General features: G+C 50.4%; 1 protein-coding gene across 1 annotated transcript in view; it reads left to right on the plus strand.

Annotated features, from left to right (window-relative positions):
* The window catches only part of STYXL2 (serine/threonine/tyrosine interacting like 2), a 30,321-nt gene extending 4,223 nt beyond the window's left edge, over positions 1-26,098 (plus strand). Inside the window, 8 exon segments of the mRNA XM_032591756.1 lie at positions 11,209-11,303; positions 14,606-14,837; positions 17,302-17,519; positions 23,278-24,017; positions 24,019-24,547; positions 24,550-24,839; positions 24,841-25,023; positions 25,025-26,098. Of these exon segments, the coding sequence (XP_032447647.1) occupies positions 11,209-11,303; positions 14,606-14,837; positions 17,302-17,519; positions 23,278-24,017; positions 24,019-24,547; positions 24,550-24,839; positions 24,841-25,023; positions 25,025-26,098 (3,361 nt within the window).
* The last annotated feature ends 525 nt before the right edge of the window (positions 26,099-26,623 follow it).

Below are 26,623 nucleotides of genomic sequence, written 5' to 3' on the forward strand. Positions count from 1 at the left end.
CCGTAGGGCTGGATATATAAAGTCTGGTGTATATATATATATTTTGAGATACTGCCCTAGGGAATAAATATTTTACTACGTGCTTATCACGTTAGTCATTGAGCTTCTCGGATTATTGGTTGGGGCGCGCAAACGGTGAGCACTGGCTGTGAGGTGAAAAGTGGGTCACCGTCAGGGGAGGTGGGAGACAGGCAAGGCCAATCGTGTTGCTTGCACAGTTCACATGAAGTAGCCTGCCACGCACAGGACAAAAGCATCTGTTTACAAGAGAAGAAGTTCCAGTGGTATTCAATCCTTAGTCCTTCCAGCTTCCGGTCCCCGTCCTGGGCAAAAAACAGGCTCAGCCTGCAAGTCCCCCTGACACGGAACCGGCTGAGCTTCCTACAAGCATGGTCGCACATACAGACCTCATTTTCCCCAGGTTCTCGGTGACTCCTGCCGAATCCTGTCGGTTTTGATGCTTTTCTTAGTTTGTATAGATTCCTTAGCATTGGTTTTTGAAGCGGACCCCAAATTGGCTACAGCCCTTTCGGAGATTTTCAAGGGAGGCAAACACAGTGACACTTCGTGGGCCATCTCTTCCTACAATAATCGTCATCAAAACCTGAGGTACAAACTATTACAGCTCCACTGGCTTTTGAGTTATCATTCAGTCAATCCCACTGCATTACAGAACCAGGCCTAAACCAGCCCAGATGAATGAGTCTAAGTACCTTTAAAAAGAAGACAATCCACAGACTAGAAGAAAAATGTGCAAATCACATATCTGATAAAGAACCTGTATCCAAACATATGTTTAAAAACCTCCCCTTCGCCTGGGTGGCTCAGTCGGTTGAGCGTCCGACTTCAGCTCAGGTCACGATCTCACGTTTCGTGAGTTCGAGTCCCCGTGTCAGGCTCTGGGCTGACGGCTCAGAGCCTGGAGCCTGCTTCCGATTCTGAGTCCTCCCTCGCTCTCTGCCCCTCCCCCGTTCATGCTCTGTCTCTCTCTGTCTCAAAAATAAATAAACGTGGGGCGCCTGGGTGGCGCAGTCGGTTAAGCGTCCGACTTCAGCCAGGTCACGATCTCGCGGTCCGTGAGTTCGAGCCCCGCGTCGGGCTCTGGGCTGATGGCTCAGAGCCTGGAGCCTGTTTCCGATTCTGTGTCTCCTCTCTCTCCTGCCCCTCCCCCATTCATGCTCTGTCTCTCTCTGTCCCAAAAATAAATAAACGTTGAAAAACAAAAAATTAAAAAATAAATAAATAAATAAATAAATAAACGTTAAAAAAAATAAAAAAAAAAAAGAATTGTAAAAAAAAAAAAAACAAAAAAAAAAAAAAAAACAAACCTCCCCCAAACCCGATAAAAAAGAAACAAACACCCCAATCAAAAAAAGGACAAAAGATGAGAAATGCCAAGCTGGTGCAGCCACTCTGGAAAACCGTATGGAGGTTCCTCAAAAAGCGAAAAATAGAACTACCCTACAACCCAGGAATTGCACTACCAAGCATTTATCCACGGGATGCAAGTGTGCTGTTTCGAAGGGGCACATGCACCCCCATTTTATAGCAGCACTATCAACAATAGCCAAAGTATGGAAAGAGCCCAAATGTCCATCGACGGATGAATGGATAAAGAAAATGTGGTGTATATATATATATATACTATGGAGTATTACTCGGCAATCAAAAAGAGTGAAACCTTGCCATTTGCAACTACGTGGATGGAACTGGAGGGTATTATGCTAAGTGAAATTAGTCAGTCAGAGAAAGACAAAAATCATATGACTTCATTCATATGAGGACTTGAAGAGACAAAACAGATGAACATAAGGGAAGGGAAACAAAAAAGAATATAAAAACAGGAGGGGGGACAAAACAGAAGAGACTCATAAATATGGAGAACAACTGAGGTTACTGGAGGGGTTGTGGGAGAGGAGATGGGGCTAAATGGGTCAGGGGCCCTCAGGAATCTACTCCTGAAATCACTGTTGCACTATATGCTAACTAATTTGGATGTAAATTTTAAAAAATGAAAATAAAATTTAAAAAAAATGGACAAAAGATTTGAACAGATACTTCACCAAAGAAGATACATGAAATGCAAATGAGCACATGAAAAGATCCTCAAAATCCTTAGTCATTAGGGAAAATGCAAATTAAAACCACAAGGAGATACCATTCCATACCTATTAGAATATGTAAAATTAAAAAGATCGACCATACTAAATATTGGTGAGAATGTGGAAGGCCTAGTCCCACTGCTGGTGGGAACGTAAAATGGTACAACCATTTTATAAACTTTTTAAAAAAGTTAAACATACACCTGCTTAAACATATACCTACACCTGTATGATCCAGTCATTCTACTCCTGGGTATTTACTCATAATAAATAAAAGCCTGTGTCCCTGCAAAGACTTGTACATGAATGTCCAGAGCAACTTTATGCATAAGAGCCTGGAAACAACCCAAATATCCATCAACCAGTGAATGGGTAAATACACGGTGGCGGATGTACACACCTGGAATACTATTCAGCAGTGACAGGAATGAATTATTGATTCATACACCACATGGATGAATCTCAACCTAATTATGCTAAATGAGAGCAGTCAGACAAGAAGGGTATATACCACGTGATTCAATGTTATAGAAAAATTCCAGAAAATGCAAATGACTCTCTATAGTGACAGAAGCAGATCAGCGGTGGCCTGGGGAGTCGGGCAGGGGAGGGTGGGAGGGAGGGCGGAGGGGGAGGGCGGAGGGAGGGGCTTCAAAGGGGCCTAAGTAAACTTGGTGGATGATAGATACTTTCACAGTCCTGATTGGGGTGATGGCTCCACGATGTCAAATGTAACCAATCACACATTTTAAAGTATGTGCCATTGTATAACAATTATATACCTCAAAAAGCTGTTGCTATGAAAGGGGAAATAAACTCTCTTCCGGGAGGCAGTGTAGTGCTGTGGAAAGAACTAAATGGTATAACCGAGGCCAAAGTTGAAGTCAGGTCTGCTCTCCCACTCAGTAGCCATGAGAGCGTCCATAAATTACTTAATCATAAAGTTGGAATAGCTGGTTTGCCCAGTGGTGGAAATTAAATGATATAACGTGTGTTGTTTGTAATATACGACATGTAATATATGACACACATTGTTATAACAGAGAAAGGCATATTAGGTATTGATAAATGGTGGTTCTTTCCTTTTCCTTCCAGAGAAAGATATCTGACAGTAAACTAATGATGTCAAGGAACTTGTATCTAACCAGAGACCCACCCACCTTCGTTAAAATGGCACATGTCTCTCGTGCTGTCACAGATACTGTATTCTAATCAGCTGATCGTCACCGTTGCTTTTGGTCTCCATCCTGAATAGTCCTCCCTGTACTTAATTAGTGACTGAAATTCCATCCTTCTTGCTTTATCTTGTTTTTAACAGTTATTGATTTTTTATTTAACTGTTTAATGTGTATTTATTTTTCGAGAGAGAGAGCGAGCGAGCACGAGTGGGGAGGGGCAGAGAGCGAGGGAGACCCAGAATGTGAAGCAGGCTCCAGGCTCCGAGCTGTCAGCACAGAGCCTGACGCGGGGCTCGAACCCACGAACCGTAAGATCATGACCTGAGCTGAAGTCGGACGCTTAACCACTGAGTCACCCAGCGCCCGCTGCTTCATCTCTTCAGTGAAAGGCTTGAGTCTTTTTAAGATTAAATATGTACGAGTCAGCAAATACCCCACCAGCCACTCTTGTCCTGGTTTCCTACGGCTACTGTAACCAATGACCACAACTGAGTTGCCCAAACACAACACGGATACGTTCTCCTGCAGTTTCAGAGGCCGGAAGTGTGAAATCAAGGTGTTGGCAGGGCCGCTGTCCCTCCGAGGGCTTTAGGGAGGACCCCTTCCTTGCCTCTCCCACCTCCTGGCGGCTCCAGGAGTTTCTTGGCTGTGGCCGTGTCCTCGCAACCTCGGCCTCCACCTTCGCAGGCTTCCTCTTCTCTCTCTTCTCTGTGTGTCCTTTTTAAGGACATTTGCCATTGGACTTCGGGCTCGCCCTAATCCAGGATGATCTCACCTCAAGATCCTTAACTGAATGACATCTGCGGAGATCATTTTTTCCAAATAAAACCGTATTCACAGGCTCTGGGCGGCATGTCTTTCTGGATACCACCATTCAACTCACCGCTGCCCTAGCTCCAGCCCCTGGGAGACGAAACCGTACTGTGCCCTGTGCAAACCCGGACAGGAACTTGCAAAGTCTACCCAGTGCTGCAGACAGCCACTGCCTGTCAACCAGAGCGCGTTCAGGGGTGACGTCTGCTTGCTGTCCCCGCAGGGAGTCTTGACATTTCCAGCCTCGTCAGTAAAATTTCACCCGGGGTGAACTAAGAACCTGAGAAAGATGTGTAGACAGTGGATAGAGCTCGTCAGATCTTCGTTTTTTGCCTGACTGAGGCACTGACCATCAAACGCCTTAAATTCAAACCCGCCTCTGTGGGGCATTCTCTCTGGAAGAAAGCCTTCAGCTGGAGATTCAACCATCTCCCAGTGAGACAAATTCCCTAGGTAACTTATGAGTTAACACTACAAGTTAAAACATCCTGTCCAGTGGGGGCGACTTGGTGGGGCCTCGCCCGTTTCCATAATCTCCATCAGACCTCCCCACTTAACCCAAATGGGCACAGTCTAAGAAGTCAGCGTGCTCTTGCCGCAAACCAAGCTGAGACCGGCCCTCCCCTCCCTAGTAAGGAGACTGCCGCCCCCCAACTCTCTAGGTGGTCTGGAGCCCACGTCTGCCTCTCCTCTTCCTCCTTGGCTATGACCCATTTTTCTCTTCCTTTCCAAATGAAGGATCAGACTTCTTTAGCCTTCTCCTGTTCTGATTTGGAGAGCGTTTTCTGGTTTCCCTTCATTTCTTTCCAAGTCAAAATTCATTTCTTGCTTCGGCGTTCTGGACCTGAACTTTTCAAGCCTTTGCACTTTCTAGAACTCCTGTGATGATCTCCTCAGACCGTCTCTCGTGACAGCATTTTCCTGTCCACCTTCAGCTAAGTCCCTTAACGATGCTGTGCCAACCTTCCCTACAGCGAGGTCTCTGTGCCTGGTAGCGACCGGTGGGACAGGAGCTGGGGACATGGAGTGTCAGGTCTGTGTGTCCTTGGGAAATGGCTACTCCTAATTACCCTTTCTCTTTTATATTTCTTTTTCCGTGAAGATTTTTCCAGCTTTCACAAACCTTGCTGGAAGCAGCTGGCCATAAATCCATTGCTTAAGATTACTGACTTCTCTCCTTCTCTGGAGCCTGAACTTGGCCTGTGTGGTCACTTTCTCTGAAGTGAATGAACACTTGGAAGAAACTCAGAAATCTGTTCCTTCTTTGCAAAAGCCACATGCAAGATAGACACCCCCTCCTGGGCCTCTGCCTCCATTTCATTCCCAAGGGACTCCTTGACGGGGGGGGGGGGGGGGACTTCCTCCCCCCTCCCTTCCTCCCTCCTCCCTTCCTCCCTCCTCCCTTCCTCCCTCCTCCCTCCTCCCTCCCTTCCTTCCTTTCTCCCTTCCTCCCTCCTCCCTTCCTTCCTCCTTCTCTTCCTTCCTTCCTCCCTGCTCTTCCGTCCGCCCTCACGTCCTTCCCTTTCCCTCTCTTTCCCTCCTCCCTTCCTTCCTTCCTCTCTTCCTTCCTCCCTCCCCCCTTCCTTCCTCCCTTCCTTCCTTCCTCCCTTCCTCCCTCCCCCCTTCTTTCCTCCCTCTCTTCCTCCCTTCCTTCCTCCCCCCTCCCTTCCTCCCTCCTCCCTTCCTCCCTCCCTTCCTTCCTTCCTTCCTCCCTCCTCCCTTCCTTCCTCTTTCTCTTCCTTCCTTCCTCCCTCTCTTCCTTCCGCCCTCCCTCCCTTTCCCTCTCTTCCCTCCTCCCTCCCTTCCTTCCTTTCTCCCTTCCTCCCTCCCCCCTTCCTTCCTCCCTCTCTTCCTTCCTTCCTCCCTTCCTCCCTCCCCCCTTCTTTCCTCCCTCTCTTCCTCCCTTCCTTCCTCCCTCCCCCCTTCCTTCCTCCTTCTCTTCCTTCCTCCCTTCCTCCCTCCCCCCTTCTTTCCTCCCTTCCTTCCTTCCTTCCTTCCTTCTTCCCTCTCTTCCCTCCTTCTCTTCCTTCCTCCCTTTCTCCCTTCCTCCCTCCTCCCTTCCTTCCTCTTTCTCTTCCTTCCTTCCTCCCTCTCTTCCTTCCTCCCTCCCTCCCTTTCCCTCTCTTCCTTCCTCCCTCCCTCTCTTCCTCCCTTCCTTCCTCCTCCCCCCTCCTTCCTCCCTCTCTTCCTTCCTTCCTCTCCCTTCTCCTCCCCCCTTCTTTCCTCCCTCTCTTCCTCCCTTCCTTCCTCCCTCCCCCCCTTCCTTCCGTCCTCTCTTCTCTTCCGCCTCCCGGCCCTCCTCCCCCCCTTCTTTCCTCCCTTCCTTCCTTCCTTCCTTCCTTCCTTCTTCCCTCTCGTCCCCCCTCCCTCCTCCCTTCCTCTCTCTCTTCCTCCCTACTTCCTCCCTTTCTCCCTCCCCCCTTCTTTCCTCCCCCCTCCCTTTGTCTCTTCCTTCCTTCCTCCCTTCCTTCCTTCCTTCCTTCCTTCCTCACTTTCTTCCCTCCTCCCTCCTCCCTTCCTCCCTCTCTTCCTCCCTCCCCCCTTCCTTCCTCCCTCTCTTCCTTCCTTCCCCCTCCCTTCGTCTCTTCCTTCCTTCCTCCCTCCTCCCTTCCTTCCTCTTTCTCTTCCTTCCTTCCTCCTTCTCTTCCTTCCTCCTTTTGTCCCTCCCCCCTTCCTTCCTTCCTTCCTTCCTTCCTTCCTTCCTTCCTCTCTTCCTTCCTCCCTCCCCCCTTCCTTCCTTCCTTCCTTCCTTCCTTCCTTCCTTCCTCTCTTCCTTCCTCCCTCCCCCCTTCCTCCCTTCCTTCCTTCCTTCCTTCCTTCCTTCCTTCCTTCCTCCCTCCCTCCCTCTCTTTCCTCCTCCCTCCCCCCTTCCTCCCTATCTTCCTTCCTATCTTCCTTCCTCCTTTCCTACCTCCTTCTCCATTTCCTCCCTCCCCCCTTCTTTCCTCCCCCCTCCCTTCATCCTTCCTTCCTTCCTTCCTTCCTTCCTTCCTTTTTCAGTTGCTGGGCAGGACCCATTGAATTGATTTCATGAAACACTAATGGGCACAGTCTGTAATTTTGAAAAACACAGGTCTAAAGAAAACTGCACCAGTCTCCTGCTCTTGGTTAGGAAGTCCATCAAATTCTGCTTTATTGTTTCTCTTCCAAATCACCCTCAAGGCTTTTTAGCTGCTGCTCTGTGATCCTGTGATGAGGTGTGTATCGATCCTAGATTCTCTCCTTCCCTGCCTGTCTTTTCGAGCAGCCAGCCCTTGCTGCTTTCCAATCAGGGTGTAAGTGTCATTTCACTCTGTCTCAGATCTGCGGGCGGAGGCACAGACGTGGTCATAAATCACAGCCTCCCCGGCCACCATCTCACTGACCTTGCAAATATGAACAGGGCCCGTTGTTCAGGTCTTGCTTCTCTTTCTCCTTTTTCCTCCCTGCAGTCCTGCTTCTCCACGGAAAATGAGGGAACTGCTTCTCAATGCCTAAACTTTGTTCTCCACTTAGGTCCTTTGGGGTCCCACTCCTCACTTGACTTAGTAAACCGCGTCTGTGGCACAACAGTTTAGGACCGTTAGGTTGACACGTCCCTTTCTCATAGCAGATGACTCGTAATTTACATCCTATCCTCAACACTAGATAATGCTGAGCTCAGTTTACTGTGGTTCACCTGCTTGCCTCAGCAGCCAAGAACAGACACATCACGGGGCTGGGGGAAGAATCTGTTCTTGACCCCCCTCCTTTCTCAACCATAAAGCCGCCAACTCCTGAAAAGTGTACCGGGTAGAGTCTTCCAGAGTCTCAGGCTCACGGACCCGTTAGCTGCCTCTCAATCTTGACCACCCACAAGAGGGGAGGACGCCTCTCACCATTTCCATTTTCAGATTTGAATTTCAAATTCTCCCCTATCAAACCCACAGCCTCGGAGTTCGGGTCCATTTAGGACAGATGCTCAGTTCCCTGTATTTGTCGTGGAAACCAAGTCCACACGACGACCTGGCGTCTGTGTCGTTTAGGGAAAACGGCGTGATCATGGGCTTTGCAGAGAGTTCCAGGCGGGGATCCTGGGGGAAACTGCCGGGTGAGTCCCTGGCCAGCCTTTCTACACAGCTGCCAGGTGAGGGCTCCTCCTGTGTCCCTTTTCAGTTTGTGCCCATTGTTTAGAAAACCGATTACAGGAGTGAGAAAACCTCTTCAGAGCGCAGAGCACAGGGAAAACCACCCTGAGGGAGAAAAGAGGTGCGGGGCCAGGAGAAAGCCCCTTTCATCCCACAGCAACACAAGGGTTCTCTGCCATTACCTGGTCAGGGTTTTGCTGTGATTTCCCCCCCCCCAAACCTCGTTTGACGTAATACTGACCCTTAATAAACAAAATGGTTATTTTACTAATACTAGTATGACTAATATATCTTACAAACGAAAGAATAAAACTCCCTTAGTAAATATTGTTTGTTTATTTATGGGGATGTGACTCACATTTCTATACAAGTTGAGGCGCTGACCCTAGTTTCATGAAGTGTTGCTATTTGAAAACTGAGACTGCCCTGAAACCTGGGCCCACGATGTCCACAGGGAGATGGGCTTCTGCAAAGTCCCATCGCAGGAGGAAACTGGGTGAGGAAGGGAGGCCAAAAGATTAGCCTCCCAAAAGGATGTCAGCCCAAGGGAAACCAGTGCAAGCTGAGGCTGGAAAGGAGAAAGAGGCCAGAGATGGAAGGGCCTGGAGACCACTGGGTTTGCTCCCCCAAGCTGGTATGCGGGCACCTTGCCCGGTACCTGGCAAATTCCGTCCATTCATCCATCCGTCCGTCTGTTCATCCATCTGTCCACCCACCCTTCACTCAGTGTGATCTGTCTGTCTGATCACCTTCACTGGTCTGGAAGCTACAGGGGCCAAGAAAGGACCCAATGTGTGCATTTACAGACCTCACACCTGCCCCCACCAGGTGTTCTCCTCTTTTCTACCTTCACCAAACAACGGGACGTCTCCAGTTCATCCAAGGATCGTATCCCACACACCTCACCTTCCATCCACCCCCACTCTCCAGTCATGCTTACTTAAAAATGCATCTTCTGGAGTGCTGGGAGTGCCAGGGGAGTACTTGGTGCAAGAATGGGAATCCCTCAGGAGTTACCAACGACAGTGCCCACTGTGCTGTCCCTTATGCTGCATGGGCAGGTCTAGCCCCATCCTGGGTAGAGTCGTAGGCTACTCCTTTCTTTTGGCAAAGCGATTTCCTCCTCCGTAGGCTTTCTAGCCCTGAGCACACCATTCTCCAAGGCAGTGACTCTCTAATGTGGATTTCTATGAGAAAATTGTCCTGCTAATCGATTCAGCTACACTTACCTTCACTCGAGTTAGCTCTGGTCAGTTCAACTGGACTCCTTGCAACTCAGAACAAGATGGCCCTATGTTTGCATCATAGCCCCGCCTCTTATTGACTGCTGTGGGGCAATTTCATTAGCCTATCTGGGCCTCAGTTTCCTTATTTAAAGTAAACAGAAATGATAATACCTGCTGCATGGGAGTTTCGCCAGGATGAAACTCATAAAGGGAGCCCCAAAATGGTATCCATTCGCAACACAACGAATGAAAATAGACCAAGGAGCATCCCTGGGAAGTTTCTAAATACTGAAAACCAAAAAAAAAAAAAAAAAAAAAAAAAAAAAAAAAAAAAAAAAAAAAAAAATCCTATCAGTTTCCATAAAGATAAAATAAGTCAATTTACAAGGATCAGGAAACACACTGACTTCAGACTTTGTAAAAGCAAAAAGACAGTGGAACAGAGGTTCCAATTCTGGGTAAGTCGGCAAACACACCTGCCACGGTCCCATGGATTGCCTTTATAAAACCCGAACAGAAGGATACAGCAACGGTTCAAGGACTCTGGAAAGTAAATAGTAGCAGGCAGATTGAGGAAGATAGAATTCAAAGTACAACCAAACCAGCAATATGAGTATCATTTTTTCCCTCTGGAATACCCAGTTGTGACTGGAGGCAATGGAAACAGTAGCCTGGGGTGCCTGAAAAATGGAACATTACCCGGCAGTAAGAAGGAACAAATTATTGATTATTGCAATAGAATAGATTACTCATAGATGCCTTGTACGAAGTGCAATAAGCCAGATACAAGAGACTATGATATGATTCAACTCATATAACATTCTGGGGAAAAGCCACACCGTAGGGACAGAAAACAGATCATCGATTTTACAGGGGATGAGGTTCAGGGAGGGGCTGAAAATAAAGGGGCAGCACAAGGGAATTTGGGGGATGGGGAAAAAACATGGTATAAATTAAATACTCCCACTTGCTCTTTAACCTCTCTGGACCTAAAGGAAAGACTAAAAAAAAAAAAAAAAAAGACCCAAAGCTCACCCAACACCTGGGAAAGAGAAGAACCCCCCCCCCACTAAGGGGGAGGGCACCCACCCCCATACTGCGTCCTACCCTTGTTTCTGCCCGTAATTCGCCGCGTTCCTCAGATCCTTTTTGACATCTCTGCTGAATTATTTCTGGAAGAATTGCCTTGACATTTACCTAAGTTACTTTATTGCATCCCTGGTCTCAGGCTGAACCTTGATTGCTTATATTGAGAATCAGGACTGTGCATTTGAGCACACCTTCGGATTTCCCCATGCCAGCCCTTTATTGTGAGCCCGTTCTCTTTCAAACAGGGGAAAGATGTGGGGCATGGAGGGAACGGTGGCCGTCTACCCAGCCCGCCAATCCAGCAGCACCTTGGTTAGGGACATGCTATGGTATTGACAACAGAGGAACGGGGGCGAGAGGGAAAAAATGAGCAGCACTACAGCCAAGGATGGGAACCCAGTAGAGAAGGTGAGGCCACATCAGGGTAAATTCTCCCCAACCACAGACACTATTCCCTCCACAGCCTGGACTACCTCGTCGTTAAACACCAGCTCACGCAGGTGCCAGCTCCGGTCTGAACACAGGTGGCGACAGCGTCACGGTGTTCTGCATTCTGCACTGAGGAAGGCATTCCCTTCATCTCTCGTTGCTTTGCACTATGCCTGAAGTCAGATCCAGGGGTCTTGTCTAGTCAGAGCGGCTCCCGTTCAGATGCCGCCCAGAACCTTCTCACACAGATGTCCTCTTCTCTCAGGTACTCCATGGTCTCAGATGCAGAAACAGAAAGCATTTTCATGGAACCCATTCACCTGTCTTCGGCTGTTGCAGCTAAACAGATCATCAATGAAGGTAATGCCATCAGAAGGCGGTTGGGAGCAGGGAGAGTCCGCGACTCGTCTGGGGACCCTCGGAAGGGGCCCCGTGGAAGATGTCCGTGTGCTTGTCAGGTGCTGCCCGTCACATTAAGAGGAACAGATCCGAGGAGGCATTTCTGCCGACACAAGTCACTATCCACCTTCATGAGACGGAGGTGGAAATTCTTATGTATCAGGGTGAATGAATAGCTCTCTCGAGTCAACAGCCGGGGAGGCATTTCCAGTCTGCTCCTATGGCCTTCCATTCAGTTCTTTCAGTTAATCTCAGGGGTCCTGGGGTGGCTTATGCTAGAGACACAGACCCGAAAGCCCAAGAAATGACCAGAAGCACCCAGAAAGTTCTGTTCAAAGGGATATCCAGATTTACATCTGCATTTCCACTAGTGCCTGGAAATGGTTTTCAATCTGAAATATAATAAGGAGGAGGTAGGGAAAGGTGGGGAGGGGAGAAATGTTAATATGCACACAGCAGAAAACATACTCATCCTGATTGGATGGATTTTTTTTTTTCCTAATCAATTTAAAAATGTTTTTAACGTTTATTTATTTTTGAGAGACAGCATGAGCAGGGGAGGTCAGAGAGAGAGGAAGACACGGAATCCGAAACAGGCTCCGGACTCCGAGCCGTCAACACAGAGCCTGACGCGGGGCTCGAACCCACAAACCTTGAGATCACGACCCAAGCCAAAGTCGGACGCTCAACTGACTGAGCCACCCAGGCGCCCCTCTAATCAATTTTGAGCAAATTTCTTTTCTTCTTCCTTTGTCCTGGGTGTCTCTGTCACTGCTGGTGGGATGTCGCTAACGACACAGGGCCGGGCTGGGCTTTGGGCTTAATCCAACATCCACTTGATGGTGGCCACAATCCGGTCCCCGGCCATTGGTCGTGAGAACCATGCATGCTGCTTGTATATATAATCTCGGGTCTTTGTCAGTTCTGGGCTCTTTGGGTCCCCACAGGGTCCCTGAGGACGCCTAGATCTCCTGTTCACCTCGCGAGGAGCCAGAAATTCCATTTGCCTCTGCTTGCGATCTGGGCACCGTGGGAGGCCCCATCTTTTTAAGGAACTCTCAAGTTTTTTTCTATTTCACCACCCTATCTGGGGTCTCTGTTCCCTTGCTCCAGGCAGACCAAAGTGGCTTCACCCAGTGTCCAGATCTCTCTAAATTGCCACAGGGACCACCCTCAGTCCGGAAGTTTTGTTTTTTGTTTCCTCCTGTGTGTTTGGGAACTTCCCTCACCTTCCAGCCTGCACCATCCCTGCTCTGTGTTTCACTCTCTGGACCCGCCCCCCTCCATGCCTGAGTTCTTGCTAAGCGAAAATCCAGCTTCAGGAGTTGTGAGAAAACCATTTCCCCTCTTGAAAACTTCACTGTCAAGCCTATAGAATGCTATAGACACGTCTACAGGACATTGAACACGTAGGTTGAAATCGAAAGCCTTTCTTCGATTCTAGGGTTTAGCTACTCCCCTCTTGTCTGGGGCATTAAGCTTACGTTTCCTCGGCCTTAGTGGCGGAAGGGTAGTAGGGGAAGAAACAGTATATGACAGAGAAAGGAAAAACGTATCAAGTCATATTCCAAGCCATCGCCCTGCTCACCAGTGATCAGAGGGATAAAAATGATTGTTGAAGAATCCTTCATTCTCATGAAAGTCTGCATATGCGTTCTTCTGAAGAAACCTTAGATTGCAGAAATAAATGGGAGAAATTGATGCAGGGCGAGGGGGTGGAGTTGAAACAGGCTGAGGGGTGGACCACAGACCTACTGTAAGCAGGGGCCACCAGCAGGAATGAGGGACTGGGACATTTGTTCCACTGGAAAGGGAAATATCAAGACAGCGACCTGCTCTATAAATAGCTGAGGAAGACAATGCTGTATGTATATTTTCATGAAGCATCAGGGAGTTTTATTTTTTACATGTAGTAAAGGAGAGCCATCTCAGTTAGGGGAGGAAAGGAGAGGGGCTTTTACATTTGCTAAGTAAGATCCCAGGAGAGCCAGGGGAGACTGAGTGGTAGAGAAAATAGGAATGATTCATCTATTTTTAAACAAAATAAAGCTCTGGGATTGCAGGGTTTTCTTCTTTCTGCTTTTGAAACGGAGATCAGAGAACATTTAGAGCTGAGATCTGACGCAGGGATATGGGGGCCCATCGGGGGGTGTGGGAAAGGGAAGAGAGAGAGAGAGAGAGAGAGAGAGAGAGAAGGGCTTTAGGGAAAGGGAGTGCTAGAACCCAGAACTCCCAGGACCTGCAGACCCTGAGCAGCAAGCCCGTTGTACTGTTTTTCCCGTGAGGGGCTGGGCCTCGTCTATGTGCCACACGTGGCTGTGCTCTCACGTGGAAAGCGATGGCCAACACAGGGAAAGCGATGGCCAACACAGGCGACACGCCTTTCTTACTTTTCTTCGATCTCTAGTCAGACTTTTGGCTCCTAAGTGGCAGGAAAGGATTCGCCCCCCCCCCCCCACTATTCTTGTAGACTTTCTCAGAGAAAGAAATATCTGACTCTCCCCCCAGATTTGATCAATTGAGAACAAAAATATTAGGAGCAGGAGAGAGAGGCTCGCTCGAGAGGTGGGTGAATGGATTTTGAACTCATCTAGAATCTGAGTTTTTCCGAGCTGTTGGCAGAAAAGCCCTGAGCGCTGTTTTGGGACTGGCATTGGAGTTCCTGGCAAAACCTTTGCCACCTGTTGCAAAGCTGGGAGGCTGAGACTCACGGGCGCTCGGACGCCAGTGGGAAGAAGCAGACAACGCGTGAAATAAATTAATTAAACGTGTATGGGAAAGTGATCGCACTTGAAGGCTAAAGTTTTACTTTTCCCAAGATTATTTGCCTTACGTATGTAAAGGAGTCAAACTAATAAAGTGACTTACGTTATGAAAGAGTGTCATTTATTCATTTGGTAAATGATTCCACCCTGTATGGAGCACCGTGGGAACTGTAAGTGTGAATCAGACATATACCAGGTACTTAAGGACCTTGGTCTAAGAAGTTGTCAGCCAGCTTGAGAAAAATACAGGAAGGAGTAAAGAAAACCAGTGTCCCTTCACCTATACCAATCTACCTCTGCTGCTGCTGGCCCTGACCACAAGTGTCCAGGCCAGTGCAGGTCCCCTCCCCACCCCGGGCCTTCGTTAAGTCCTTCCTGGCATTTGAGCTCATGTCCAGAGTCCTGGCAGCAGACTGGCCAAGAGTGGATTCTCCTGAGGAACAGGGAGCGTCATGGTGCTCTTGACTCTTTGACGAGAATGCTGCCTGTCCCTTCTAGAATTCAAGCCGCGGGGGATCAGAGCCGAGGCAGAGTGTCCAGGCATGCTGGAGTCGGCCGAGCACCTGCTGGTGGAGGACCTGTACAACCGTGTTAGGGAGAAGATGGACGACAGCAGCCTATACAACACCCCCTGCATCCTGGATTTGCAGCGGGCCTTGATCCAAGACCGCCAGGAGACCCCCTGGAATGAGGTGGATGAGGTCTGGCCCAGTATCTTCATAGCAGAGAAGTGAGTCTGACTGCGGGGAGGTCACGACCCTTTGTCCTACCCTTCTGGACAGTGCCCGAGAGCGATGAAACTCCCCCACGTTTGGCAAAGGCCCCAATAACTCCATCAGCAAGTTGATGTTGCCTGATGGGACATTTGGAGCCAGTGATGATACTGATTTTTGTATGTATTGCCAACCACTGAAACATTTCACAAGAGGACAAAGAGGTTACAAATTACATATATATATCATATATATATCATATATATATCATAGTATGATATATATATAGTATGATATATATATAGTATGATATATATAGTATGATATGTATAGTATGATACATATATAGTATGATATATATATAGTATGATACATATATAGTATGATTATACTATGTATCTATAGATTATATAGTATGTCTATATAGTATGATACATATATAGTATGATCTATAGTATCTATATGTATGATATATATAATATGATATATATAGTATGATATTCGTATATAGTATGATAACATATATAGTCTGGATATATATAGTATGATACATGTCTAGATGATATATAATATGATACATATATAGTATGAATATATAGTAGGATACATATATAGTATGATACGTATATAGTATGATACGTATATAGTATGATATTATATAGTATATTATAGTATGATATATAGTATGAACATATATAGTATGATATATATAGTATGATATATATGTATATATATAATACGATAATATATAGTAAGATACATATATAGTAAGATACCTATATAGTATGATACATATATAGTATGATACATATATAGTATGATATATATAGTATGAACGTATATAGTATGATACGTATATAGTATGATACGTATATAGTATGATATATAGTACGATATGTATATAGTATGATACCTATCTAGTATGAATGTATAGTATGATCTATATAGTATGATATCTAATATGATACATATATCGTATGATATATATATAGTATGATATACATATATAGTATATGTATAGTATGATATATATAGTATGATACATATATAGTATATATATAGTATGATATATATAGTATGATACATATATAGTATGATACATATATAGTATGATATGTATATAGTATGATATATATGTATAGTATGATATATATGTATCTATACAGTATGATGCTAAATTACAAATTATATATACAGTGTGATGCTACCTGAGCAATATATGGGTGTGTATGTGTATGCGCTTTTGCATAAGTAACAAATTCGAAACAAACGAGATAAAAGCCTGACCATCTAGGCGATGGTTCTACAACTGATGTTTATCTTCTTTAGGTTTCTTTTGAACCGGACGGATTTCCTAAGGAAACACCGCTTGTTTTTATAATCAGAAAAAAATGTTATTTTTTTAAGTTTATGAGTGGTTTCCCAACAAAACCCAAAGCAGTTCCTTCAGGATCTTCTTGCCAGTGCGTAATTGGCACCACAGGCTAGTTTGTGAAACTAATTCTCCCAGTGTAAATACTCAGATACGCAGAAGCAAAGGAGGGAATTGGGGGCCCCCGTGGCAGGCAGTAGGGAAGATAAGTTTGGACTGTGGGTCTTGAGTACTGCCCCGGAAGTAGTCTGTCGCCTAGAACCTGATTCTCAGAGCTGGACGCCAAGTCCTGAGCGATCTCCAGCTAGCTCTGCAGACCCAGAAACATTCACATCATGCTCACCAGGGACCCAGACACCTCCAGATAGCCCCAGACTTCTGCTCCTTCTCTGGCAACCCCGTCCCCACTGATTCATGGCAGCAAAAAGAGCTCTGAACTAGAAGCCAGAAACACCTGCCCTTGTTTGGTCCCTTTTCCTTTCGGTCTTGGGAAGTCAAAACAGCTGTCAGATTCACTTTCCGAATCTTCGAATGGGCATAAAAATAGTTGCCCTGTCTACCTCTAAGTTTAGTACTAGGGATACAATAAGATGATGCATGTGAAAGGACTTAGAAAAAGTGAAGCACACCGGGTTTGATTACTACTTTTGTCTGCCGCTTTTGTGTCTTTTTTTTTTTTTAAGTTTTATTTATTTAAGTCATCTCTACACCCCACATGGGGCTCGAACCCACGACCCGGAGATCAAGAGTTGCCCACCCCTCCGACTGAGCCAGCCAGGCTCCCCTGCCACTTTTGTGTCTTGATGAATGTCCATTCCCAAGGCAGAGGGTTTTTAAACCAGAGATCTGTGGACCAAAGATTTCCTTACACATCAGTCTTGTTCCCTTCATCCTGCCCTCCCCTGCCCGGCTCCCTGTGCCTTCTCTCTCCGGGCCCCGCTTATGACTGTATTTGCAGTGAGCCCGGGACACATCTGCAGCACAGAAGGCGCTCACCGAGCTATGGCCTTCCCGAGCCAGCCGAAGCAGGCTGCGGGTCTCAGTGGCGGTGCTCCTTTCCTTTCTAGCTCTGACTCTGGCAAACATCGTCTCTGCCTCTTTCCCCCCAGGAGTGTAGCTGTGAACAAGGCGAGGCTGAAGAGGCTGGGAATTACTCACATCCTCAATGCCGCTCATGGCACCGGCGTCTACACTGGGCCCGAATTCTACACTGGCCTGGAGATTCAGTACCTGGGTGTGGAGGTGGACGACTTTCCCGAGGTGGACATCTCCCAGCATTTCCGGAAGGCTGCCGAGTTCATCGATGAAGCCCTGCTGACCTATAGAGGTGAGGGGGGAGGGGGGAGTCTGCCTGCCCCAGGCTGCTCGAATTAATTCCGCAAGGGGGAGAAGCAACCAGGAGAGCTCATGGAAACCTCTGGGTTATCTGTCGTGTCTGGAGGCGATCTGCCTTAAGATTTTTGTCTCATTCTAAGAAGAGGGGAAAGGAAAGGATGATCATGCACCTTATCGGTAATGACTGAGGGCCTAACAGGTGCCGGGCGCCGTCGTAGGTGCGGTGGGTGAAAGATGCAGACAAGGGTCCCGGCCTTTGAATCTCACACAGTGGTGATGGCAGAGAAGATTACAAAGAAAAATGTCCGTGACAAGCGTGAGGCAGAGAGACTAAGTAGGACCATGTGTTGGAGTGACCGGCCAGCTCCTTGGGGAGGCTGGTTGAGAGGTCCTCTCTGAGAAGGGGCCACTTTACAATGAGTGACAAGAAGGAGCTGGCCACGGAGAAGTCGGAAGAAGAACATTCCCGGCCAGGGGAAAGTGCTAGCTCAAAGCTCCGAAAGTGGGGTAAGCGTGGCGCGTTCAGGATCACAGGCCAGAGCGGACTGGCGTGGCGGGGAAGGGTCAGAGTGGCAGGGGCCCCGACACGCAGGCAGCTGACCGCCAAGGTGAGGGAGTGGAAAAGCGCCTTGATCTGATCTGCGTTTTAGAAACCTCGCCCTCTGGGCTTGGGACAAGACCACAGCGGTGGGAGCCGGCAGAGTGGATAGGACCCTTCAGTGCGGACGGGCCTCAGCCCATGCCGCGGGGGCGGCTGGGAGTGTCACAAACCTGGGCTTGAGGCCAGGCTTTGCTACGCTCTCTGTTCCATGGGACCTCGGGCGGTTCCGTTCTCCAGCAGAGCCTCAGTGTCCCTTGTGTACAGCACAGAGACAAAGAGACCTAATCGTCCTAAAATTGCTGTGAGCAGTAAAATTTTAAAACGCACATAAGAGCTGCAAATATGTGTATGCATATATGTATATTTATAAATACATATCTATACATAGAATGTTTTTATATATGCATAGGTTTTTATTAAAGTGAAATTTATGAGGGCACCTGGCCGGCCCAGTCGGTTAAGCTCTGACTTCTGCTCAGGTCACGAGCTCCCGGTTCGTGAGTTCGAGCCCCACCATCGGCTCTGGGCTGACGGCTCAGAGCCCGGAGCCTGCTTCGGATTCTGGGTCTCCTTCTCTCTCTGCTCCTCCCCGGCTCACGCTCTGTCTCTCAAAAGTAAATAAACGTTAAAAAAGTGAAATTTATACATTTTACATATATCTATTACATACGTGTGTATATATATGAAACGGTTTTCTCCTTTTTTTCAATGCTTTAAAAACAACAACTTCTTTTTAAAAATGTATTCCTTCTGACCAATGTGATCTGAGCGTGTCTCCAAATGCCAGCGGGGAGAGGATTTCTTGGGCTGCTTGTCGCGCGCAGCGCCCTGGCGACTCCAGCGGGCGGCGCAGTGGAGATCGCGTAGACGCGGCCTCGGGCGGGCGGGCCTGGAGCAGCCCCTAGGGCCGGTGACTATCAGCGGAGCAGACGCGCAGCCCCAGAAGTGGGGCGACAGCGAGAGCCAGACGGCGGGAGAAGCTGCCGGGCGCGTAGAGGGGGGGCCTGGGCGGACCGGAGCTGCGCCAGCCGGGTGTCGTCGGGGCTTCGAGGAGGGCGGCGGCGCTGTGGGCCGCCCTGTGGCCCGAGCGGTGCGCAGCGTGCCTGGCCCAGGCGCTGGGGACCCCCGGGGGAGCCCCGTCACCAGCAGGGGCCCCCGCCGGCACACCTGCCCCCCTGCTCTCGCATTCAGCCCGCCGCGTCCCTTCCCCCTCCCCGCCCGCACCCCTGCCGGACAGGGAAAGGACCTTATCCTTACTGGGGTTGCCTCTGGGGTGGTTCCTCCTCCCGTCAGGGCCCTGACGGTTGTCACCATCCCTAGAAGTCGCCGCTGAGCCTTAGTTTCTGTGATTGCCTCCAAGATGCTTGGGAGACAGCTCTTAAGGAAGAAAGCTAACACTGGGCTGGGTGCTTCAGGTAATAATCACAGTGCCCACAGCCAGAGGATGTTACTTACATTTTACAGATGGGAAATTGAGACCCCCGGAAGGTTTAGCGACTTTGCCGCTGTGTAATAATCAAGATTAGTATCTTGGTTGCTGGTAAGTAGGACCCGGCTCAAACTACTTAACCATCGCCAAAGGCATTAATTACAACACAAGCACAAATCCAAAGAGGAGAATGTGGCCCCAGGATCATCTGGAACAAGGACTGGACAATCTCAGGACTCTCGGTTTCCATCTTCTCTTTTTCTCCCTACCTCAGACAGCAAGGCCGCCCGCAGGCCTGGGCACAGACTGGCTAACTTCCGGCCTCAGTCCCATTTCCAAAGTTCCCTGAGAGAGAAAATTTGCCTGGCAGACTCCGGTCCTTTGTCTACCCTGAATGCTATCCACGGTGGCAAAGTGGGGAGGGGGGTTTCTGGGCAGGTCCTTCTTGGTTTTCGCAGGTATGGAGAGAGGGAAAGTTCTGAGGCGAACGAGAATTACGAATCGGAAGCATACAGCACACGAGCCTGCCATGTAAAGGCATACTGAGAGTGGAGAGAGAACTCACTCAAGCCCAGTGCTCTGTCCACCCTTCAAACTTTTACGACAGAGAGAGCACGCCGTGATGCCACCTCCCTCCCGCAGTGGCCCTGCTGCTGATCAAAATGGAGGCCGCAAATTAGAAAAAGACCACCTTCCTCCAGCTGTCTTACAGCTGGGAAGTTTTCTTCATAACCAAACAAATCTAGTTTGACTTCAACACGAAAGGCGCCCCCTGGAGTTGTGTAGAGCACAGTCTATGCAGTGCTAGTGTGACCTTGAACCTAACAGAGAATGGACAATCCTGTCACCCAGGGTCTGACCCACTTAGGCCCTCCCTTCTTCCACAGGCTGCCGCTGAGGCTCCACGGAGGCATCCCAGGGTGCCAGGCACACATTCCACAGCATGGAAAAGCATGGCCCACCCAACTTTGTCTCTGCCAGACTGAGTCTAAGAGGCATTTGATGTCCCTATGAGGAAGCCTGGCTGGTCGTGCCTGAAGCGTCCTGATGTGAGCTGGCCTGGTAACTCCTTCAAGGGAAGGAAGGAGGACTTTGGTGCCGGCGGTAGCAAATGGTGGCCTGGGCCGCCAGTTAAAGGGAGGTCGTTGGTGGGGCGCCTGGGTGGCCCAGTGGGTTGAGCGTCCGACTTCGGCTCAGGTCATGATCTCACGGTTCGCGGGTTCGAGCTTGGGATTCTGTGTCGCCCTCTCTCTCTACCACAACCCCACTCACTCTCTCTTTCTCTCTCTCTCTCTCTCTCTCAAGAATAAACAAAACGTTAAAAAATTTTTAAAAAAATTCTTGAGAGAAAGAGAGACAGAGAGTGAGTGGGGGAGGAACAGAGCAGGAGAGGGACACAGAATCCAAAGCAGGCTCCGGGCTCCGAGCTGTCAGCACAGAGCCTGACGTGGGCTCACAAGCCGTGAGACCATGACCTGAGCCGAAGTCGGATGCTCAACCGACTGCGCCACCCAGGAGCCCCTTAAAAGTTTTTCTTAAATAAAATAAAAAAAATAAAGGGAGGTCCTTGGCGAGAGACAGCTGAGCCTGGAGCTGGGGTGGGAGGAGATGAGAGAGTGAATCTGTAGATGCACCTTTAGCAGCTCTGATTCTGCCCACTTGCCTCCCTCTAGTGACTGCTGGCCTTTGGCAATAATGCCTTTCAGCATCACTGGGCCTCAGGTCCCTTTTCGTCTTGCCTTGGTCTCCCACCTCCTGTGTGACAGATATGGTCTTCACTGATGCAAAGACGTACTAATAAAAGTCATCCCCCCGCCCATCCTATATCGTTAGCTAGTACTCTTCACCGACTGGACAAACATCCCCAAAGACTGTTGGCAAACAGGTTGATGACAGCCTGGAAGGAAGTCTCCAGTTGCTCCAGGCTTAGGTAAAGGCACAGAAGGTGTGTTTGTCACGTTTATGAAGGATACAAAGCAGAAAGCGAGGCTAGCGGATAATTGATCTATTGAATGCTAGGGTCAAGACTTGGTAAAAGTTTTGGTTAGCTTCTAAGAACCGGTTATGTCTACCAAATACACGAATAGGAATTTGTAAAGTTAGCCTTATGCTTTAAGAATGCTACAAAAAACGTTTTTTAAAAAAAAGCTTTACAGGTTTCAGTTGCTATAAAAAGATAATCTGAGTTCATTTGGGGACATAGCCATGCACACTGCAAGCTTAAATGGCATCCGTGAAGGCTCGATACCCAGAATGAGAATGGAGAGAGGCCCACTCTGCTCTGTGTGGGCCAGTCCAAACCTGAAATACACCTGCTACATCCTTTTTTCTTTTTTTAATGTTTATTTTTGAGAGAGAGAGAGAGAGAGAGAGAGAGAGAGAGAGAAACAGAGCATGAGTAGAAGAGGGGCAGAGAAAGGGAGACACAGAATCCGAAGCAGGCTCCAGGCTCGGAGCTGTCAACACAGAGCCCGATGCGGGGCTCGAACCCACGAACTGGGAGATCATGACCTGAGCCGAAGTCGGACTCTTAACCGACTGAGCCACCCAGGCGTCCCTATCTGCTCCATCCTGACACAGACTCTTAAGAAAAAACTGATAAAGTTTGATTTGCAAGGTTGGCTAGTAGAGTAGTGGGACATGAAAAGGTGTCTGAATAATGACTGAAAAACCTAGAATCGCCAGGAAAAGAAAAAAATTAATGAAGAATATGATAGTGATCTTCTTAAGTAGTTTTTGTATAAAAGCCCCTGTTCATATAGATGTGTTCGTTATTGACGTGGATGCCCGGATGCCCATTACAGAAAGGTATACTTTGCCCTAACATGTGAAAGAAGTTTCAAAAGAGTAGATTGATCTAAATATGGAGTGAAGGGTGTGTGTGTGTGTGTGTGTGTGTGTGTGTGTGTGTGTACGCAGGATACTGAGCTCCCTGTCACAGAAGGATCCAGTCTCCACTGGATGATGGATGACCCAGCCTCAGGGATTCTGTAAAGGGAATTCTCGAGTGTCTGTTATGTCTGTGGTGCTTTCCCACGCTGAGACTCCGTGTGTCTGTGATTCTTCACCTTAGCTGCACTTCTTTTCTACTTTCTCCCCACTTCCCCTACCTTTTTTTAATGTTATTTATTTATTTTGAGAGAGAGAGAGAGAGAGAGAGCGCGTGCGAGAGCGTGCACAAGGGGAGGGGCACAGAGAGAGGGAGAGAGAGAATCCCAAGCTGCTTCCTCGCCATCAGCACAGAGCCCAGCACGGGGGCCGATCCCATAAACTGTGAGATCATGACCTGAGCCGAAATCGAAGAGTCAGACGCTTAACTGACGGAGCCACCCAGGCGCCCCCCCCCACCCCAATTCTTTTATTTCTCCTCCCTCCGATGCTCAGCTTGGCAAGAAGAAAGTAGTCGTGCACTCTAGCGTTTCAAACGCGGGGATGCTGGTTAGTTCCCTTTCCCTCCTTCTCTCTGCCCGTGTTCAGACAGTGCAGAAAACGCTTACACGAGTGCAGGCGGCCTCCCTGCCCTCTCAGACGTCCGTAATCTGGGGGCAGCGGTGCTCGTCCCTCACGGGACTTGAGCGCAGATGAATGCCGGGGGCAGGCAAATATATTAAATCCAGCACATCCAAACAGTTCTTTTTACCAGTGCTTTAAAAAAAAAAAAACAAAAACCTATAAGGAAGCCGCCGTGGTTACATTCGTATCTCTTGTGGTTTCTTTCAGGGAAAGTCCTGGTCAGTAGCGAGATGGGCATCAGCCGGTCAGCAGTGCTGGTGGTGGCCTACCTGATGATCTTCCACGACATGGCCATCCTGGAGGCCCTGATGACTGTGCGTCAGAAGCGGGCCGTCTACCCCAACGACGGCTTCCTGAAGCAGCTCCGGGAGCTCAATGAGAAGCTGATGGAGGAGAGAGAAGAAGACTCCGGCCAGGAAGGGGGGACGGATGAGGCTGAGGAGGGCGAGGACGCGGGGAGCGGCAGCAGGGCCAGGGTGGGCGCCCTCACGGTGGAGGAGGAGGACGACACCCAGAGCCACCTGAGCGGCTCCTCCCTGGGGAAGGCCAGCCAGGCCTCCAAGCCCCTCACCCTCATTGACGACGACGAGGAGGAGAAGCTGTATGAGGAGTGGAGGAAGGCGCGGGGCCCCCCCCCGGCCAAGGCCCCCCCGGGGGGACACGGCAGGCGCTCAGCCTCCGGCCAGGACGGCGGGCAGCCTGAAGACGAGGACGTGGACGGGACGGTCCGGGAGTGGCAGAGCCGAAACGAGAGGTACCAGGCGGAGGGGCATCAGAGGTGGGGTAGAGAGGAGGCAGAGGTGGAGGCGGGCGACGCCGAGGGCTTCGTGACGAGGCGACGCAGGCACACCCTGAGCGAGAGCAGCACTTCGGCGAGTGTCCCGCAGTCGCGACGTGCGGTCTTGGAACAGCAGCTGGAGACGAGCGGCCAGAAGCGAGGGGGGCGGGCGCCGCTCGGACTCCGTGTCCACCGAGGGCACCTGGGACGTGTGGAACCAGAGGCTTCTGGAGATCGAGAGGGAAGCCTCCCGGGAGTATCACTCGAGGAGCCAGCGGGAGGCGGCGGCCGCCGGCTCCGAGGCGGGGGGCAGGGTGCGAGAGGACGACGAGGAGAGCGTGTCCTCCGAGGCCAGCTCGTTCTCCAACTTCCGCAGCAGGAACAAGGACGAGCTCTCCGCCCTGGAAAGGTGGAAGGTCAAGAGAATCCAGTTCGGATTCCACAAGAAAGAGCTGGGGGCCGGGGACGGCAGCACCGAGCCGGGGGCGGAGGGGGCAGAGGGCGAGAGGCGTCTCTCCGACGTCAACCTGACGGCCTACCAGGCCTGGAAGCTGAAACACCAGAAGAAGGTGGGCGGCGAGAACAGGGAGGAGGTAGCGGAGCTCAGCAAGGGCGAGGACGCTGCCTCGGCCAAGAAGAGGCAGCGGAGGCTGGAGCTGCTGGAGAGGAGCAGGCAGACGTTGGAGGAGAGCCAGTCCCTGGAAGCTGGGAGGCAGACAGCTCGGCGGCGGGCAGGAGCATCCCCCTGTCCGCCTTCTGGTCCGCGGCCCCTTCGGTCAGTGCCGCGGAGGACGCGGCATCGGTGTTCGGCACCCGGAGCCACGGCTCCCGCCCCTCTCCGGCTGGAAGCAACGGAGGGGGATGCCCGGCCTCTGCCCCTGGCCCCGCACCGCCTGACCTGCCCGTGGGGCCGGGAGACACCATTTCCATCGCCAGCATTCAGAACTGGATTGCCAGCGTGGTCAGCGAAACTCTCGCCCAGAAGCAAAACCGAGGTGCTGCTGTTGTCCCGCCCGCCGTCCGTGGCGAGCGCGAAGGTGGCGCCGGAGGCCAGCTGCCTGGGGGATGACCAGGTGTCCCTGCTCAGCGGACACAGCAGCTCCTCCCCGGGCGCCTGCCCGCTGCCCCGGGGCCAGCCGGGACCCGGCCCCGACTCGCAGTCCCTGCTGTCCTCACCGCACGGCGCCGGGCTCGAGGGCCGAAGGTCTTGGGAGCAAAGTCAGGGGGCCCAGCAAGCCGGTCTACGGCCTCTTTGCTGACGACGTCGACCTGAAGGAGCTTGGCCGGAAGGAGAGGGAGATACAAATGGGGCTGAGGGAGAAGATGTCCGAGTACAAGCTAGAGAAGCTGGCCTCCGACAACAAACGGAGCTCCCTCTTCAAGAAGAAGAAGGTCAAGGAGGATGAGGAGGAGGATGGGGGTGACGGGGACGAGGACACTGACAGTGCCATAGGGAGCTTCCGGTACTCTTCCCGCAGCAATTCCCAAAAACCCGAGACAGACACGTCCTCCTCCCTGGCTGGCCCTGGTCGCCGTGGAAGTGCTAGCAGCGTCGGCAAAGACACGGACGGCAGTATCGCTAAGTGGCTCAGTGGCCTCAGGACAGAGGAAAAGTCTCCTCCCCAGAGCGACTGGTCCGGAAGCTCCAGGGGGAAGTACACCAGATCTTCCCTGCTCCGGGAGACGGAGTCCAAGTCCTCCAGCTACAAGTTCTCCAAATCGCAGTCGGAGGAACAGGACACGTCCTCCTACCACGAGGCCAGTGGCAACTCCGTAAGGAGCACCTCACGGATCTCTTCCTCCTCTACCCGGGAGGGCAGAGAGAGGCACAGATTCTCCCGGTCGATGTTCAGCGAGACCTCGAGCTCCCGGGAGGAGAGCCCGGAGCCGTACTTCTTCCGCCGGACCCCTGAGCCCTCGGAAGGGGAAGAGTCCCCGGAACCACGGCGTCGGAACTGGGCCAGGCCCAGGGACTGGGAAGACGTGGAAGAGTCGTCCAACTCAGACTTTTCTGAATTCGGAGCCAAGAGGAAATTCACCCAGAGCTTCATGAGGTCTGAGGAGGAGGGAGAGAAAGAGAGGATGGAAAGCAGAGAAGAAGGGAGGTTTGCTTCGGGGCGGCGGTCCCGGTATCGGAGAAGCACGGACGGAGAGGAAGAGAAAGAAATGGACGATGAAGCCATCATCGCTGCCTGGAGACGTCGGCAGGAAGAAACCAGGACTAAGCTGCAGAGAAGGAGGGAGGATTAAGCTGGGCCAGGCGGACCTGGGAGACTGAGAACATGGCAAGAAGCCGCGCGGCTTAGCACAGGGATCAAGACACACGTTGCCACCACCCGCCAAGGGACAGGGATGTGGAAAGGATCGTCCTGAGGGCCAGAGCCTAAAAGAGAGGTACCAGGCAGCAGGGCCCCAGAGGTGCGATAGAGGGGAGGAGGAGAGCCGTCGGCGTGCGGTCTGCATGCTATGCCACCTGACACCGTTTTCTGTTGCCCGGCGTCCTCTTGACCTTTGCCGCTTCCCTCGTGTATTTGACAGTGTCGCTCACCTACTGGCGAGGTGAGCTCGTGATGGAACCGGAGCTTGCCAGAGACCTCGGCTTACGTCCGCGGGGAGGACTGAATGCAGGACGTGGTTCTGTGTGTGGTTCTGTAACGAGACCCAGGAAATGTCTCCTGTGGCAAGTCTCCCCTCTCCCGACAAAGCTGAGTTCTGGTTGTTCCTTTTCAGTGCTCTGGATCTCCATTAAAGTGGTATGTTGTCAAACATTTCCCC

This window comes from Lynx canadensis, chromosome F1 (genome assembly GCF_007474595.2).
Source record: "Lynx canadensis isolate LIC74 chromosome F1, mLynCan4.pri.v2, whole genome shotgun sequence".
Classification (NCBI taxonomy): Eukaryota; Metazoa; Chordata; class Mammalia; order Carnivora; family Felidae; genus Lynx; species Lynx canadensis.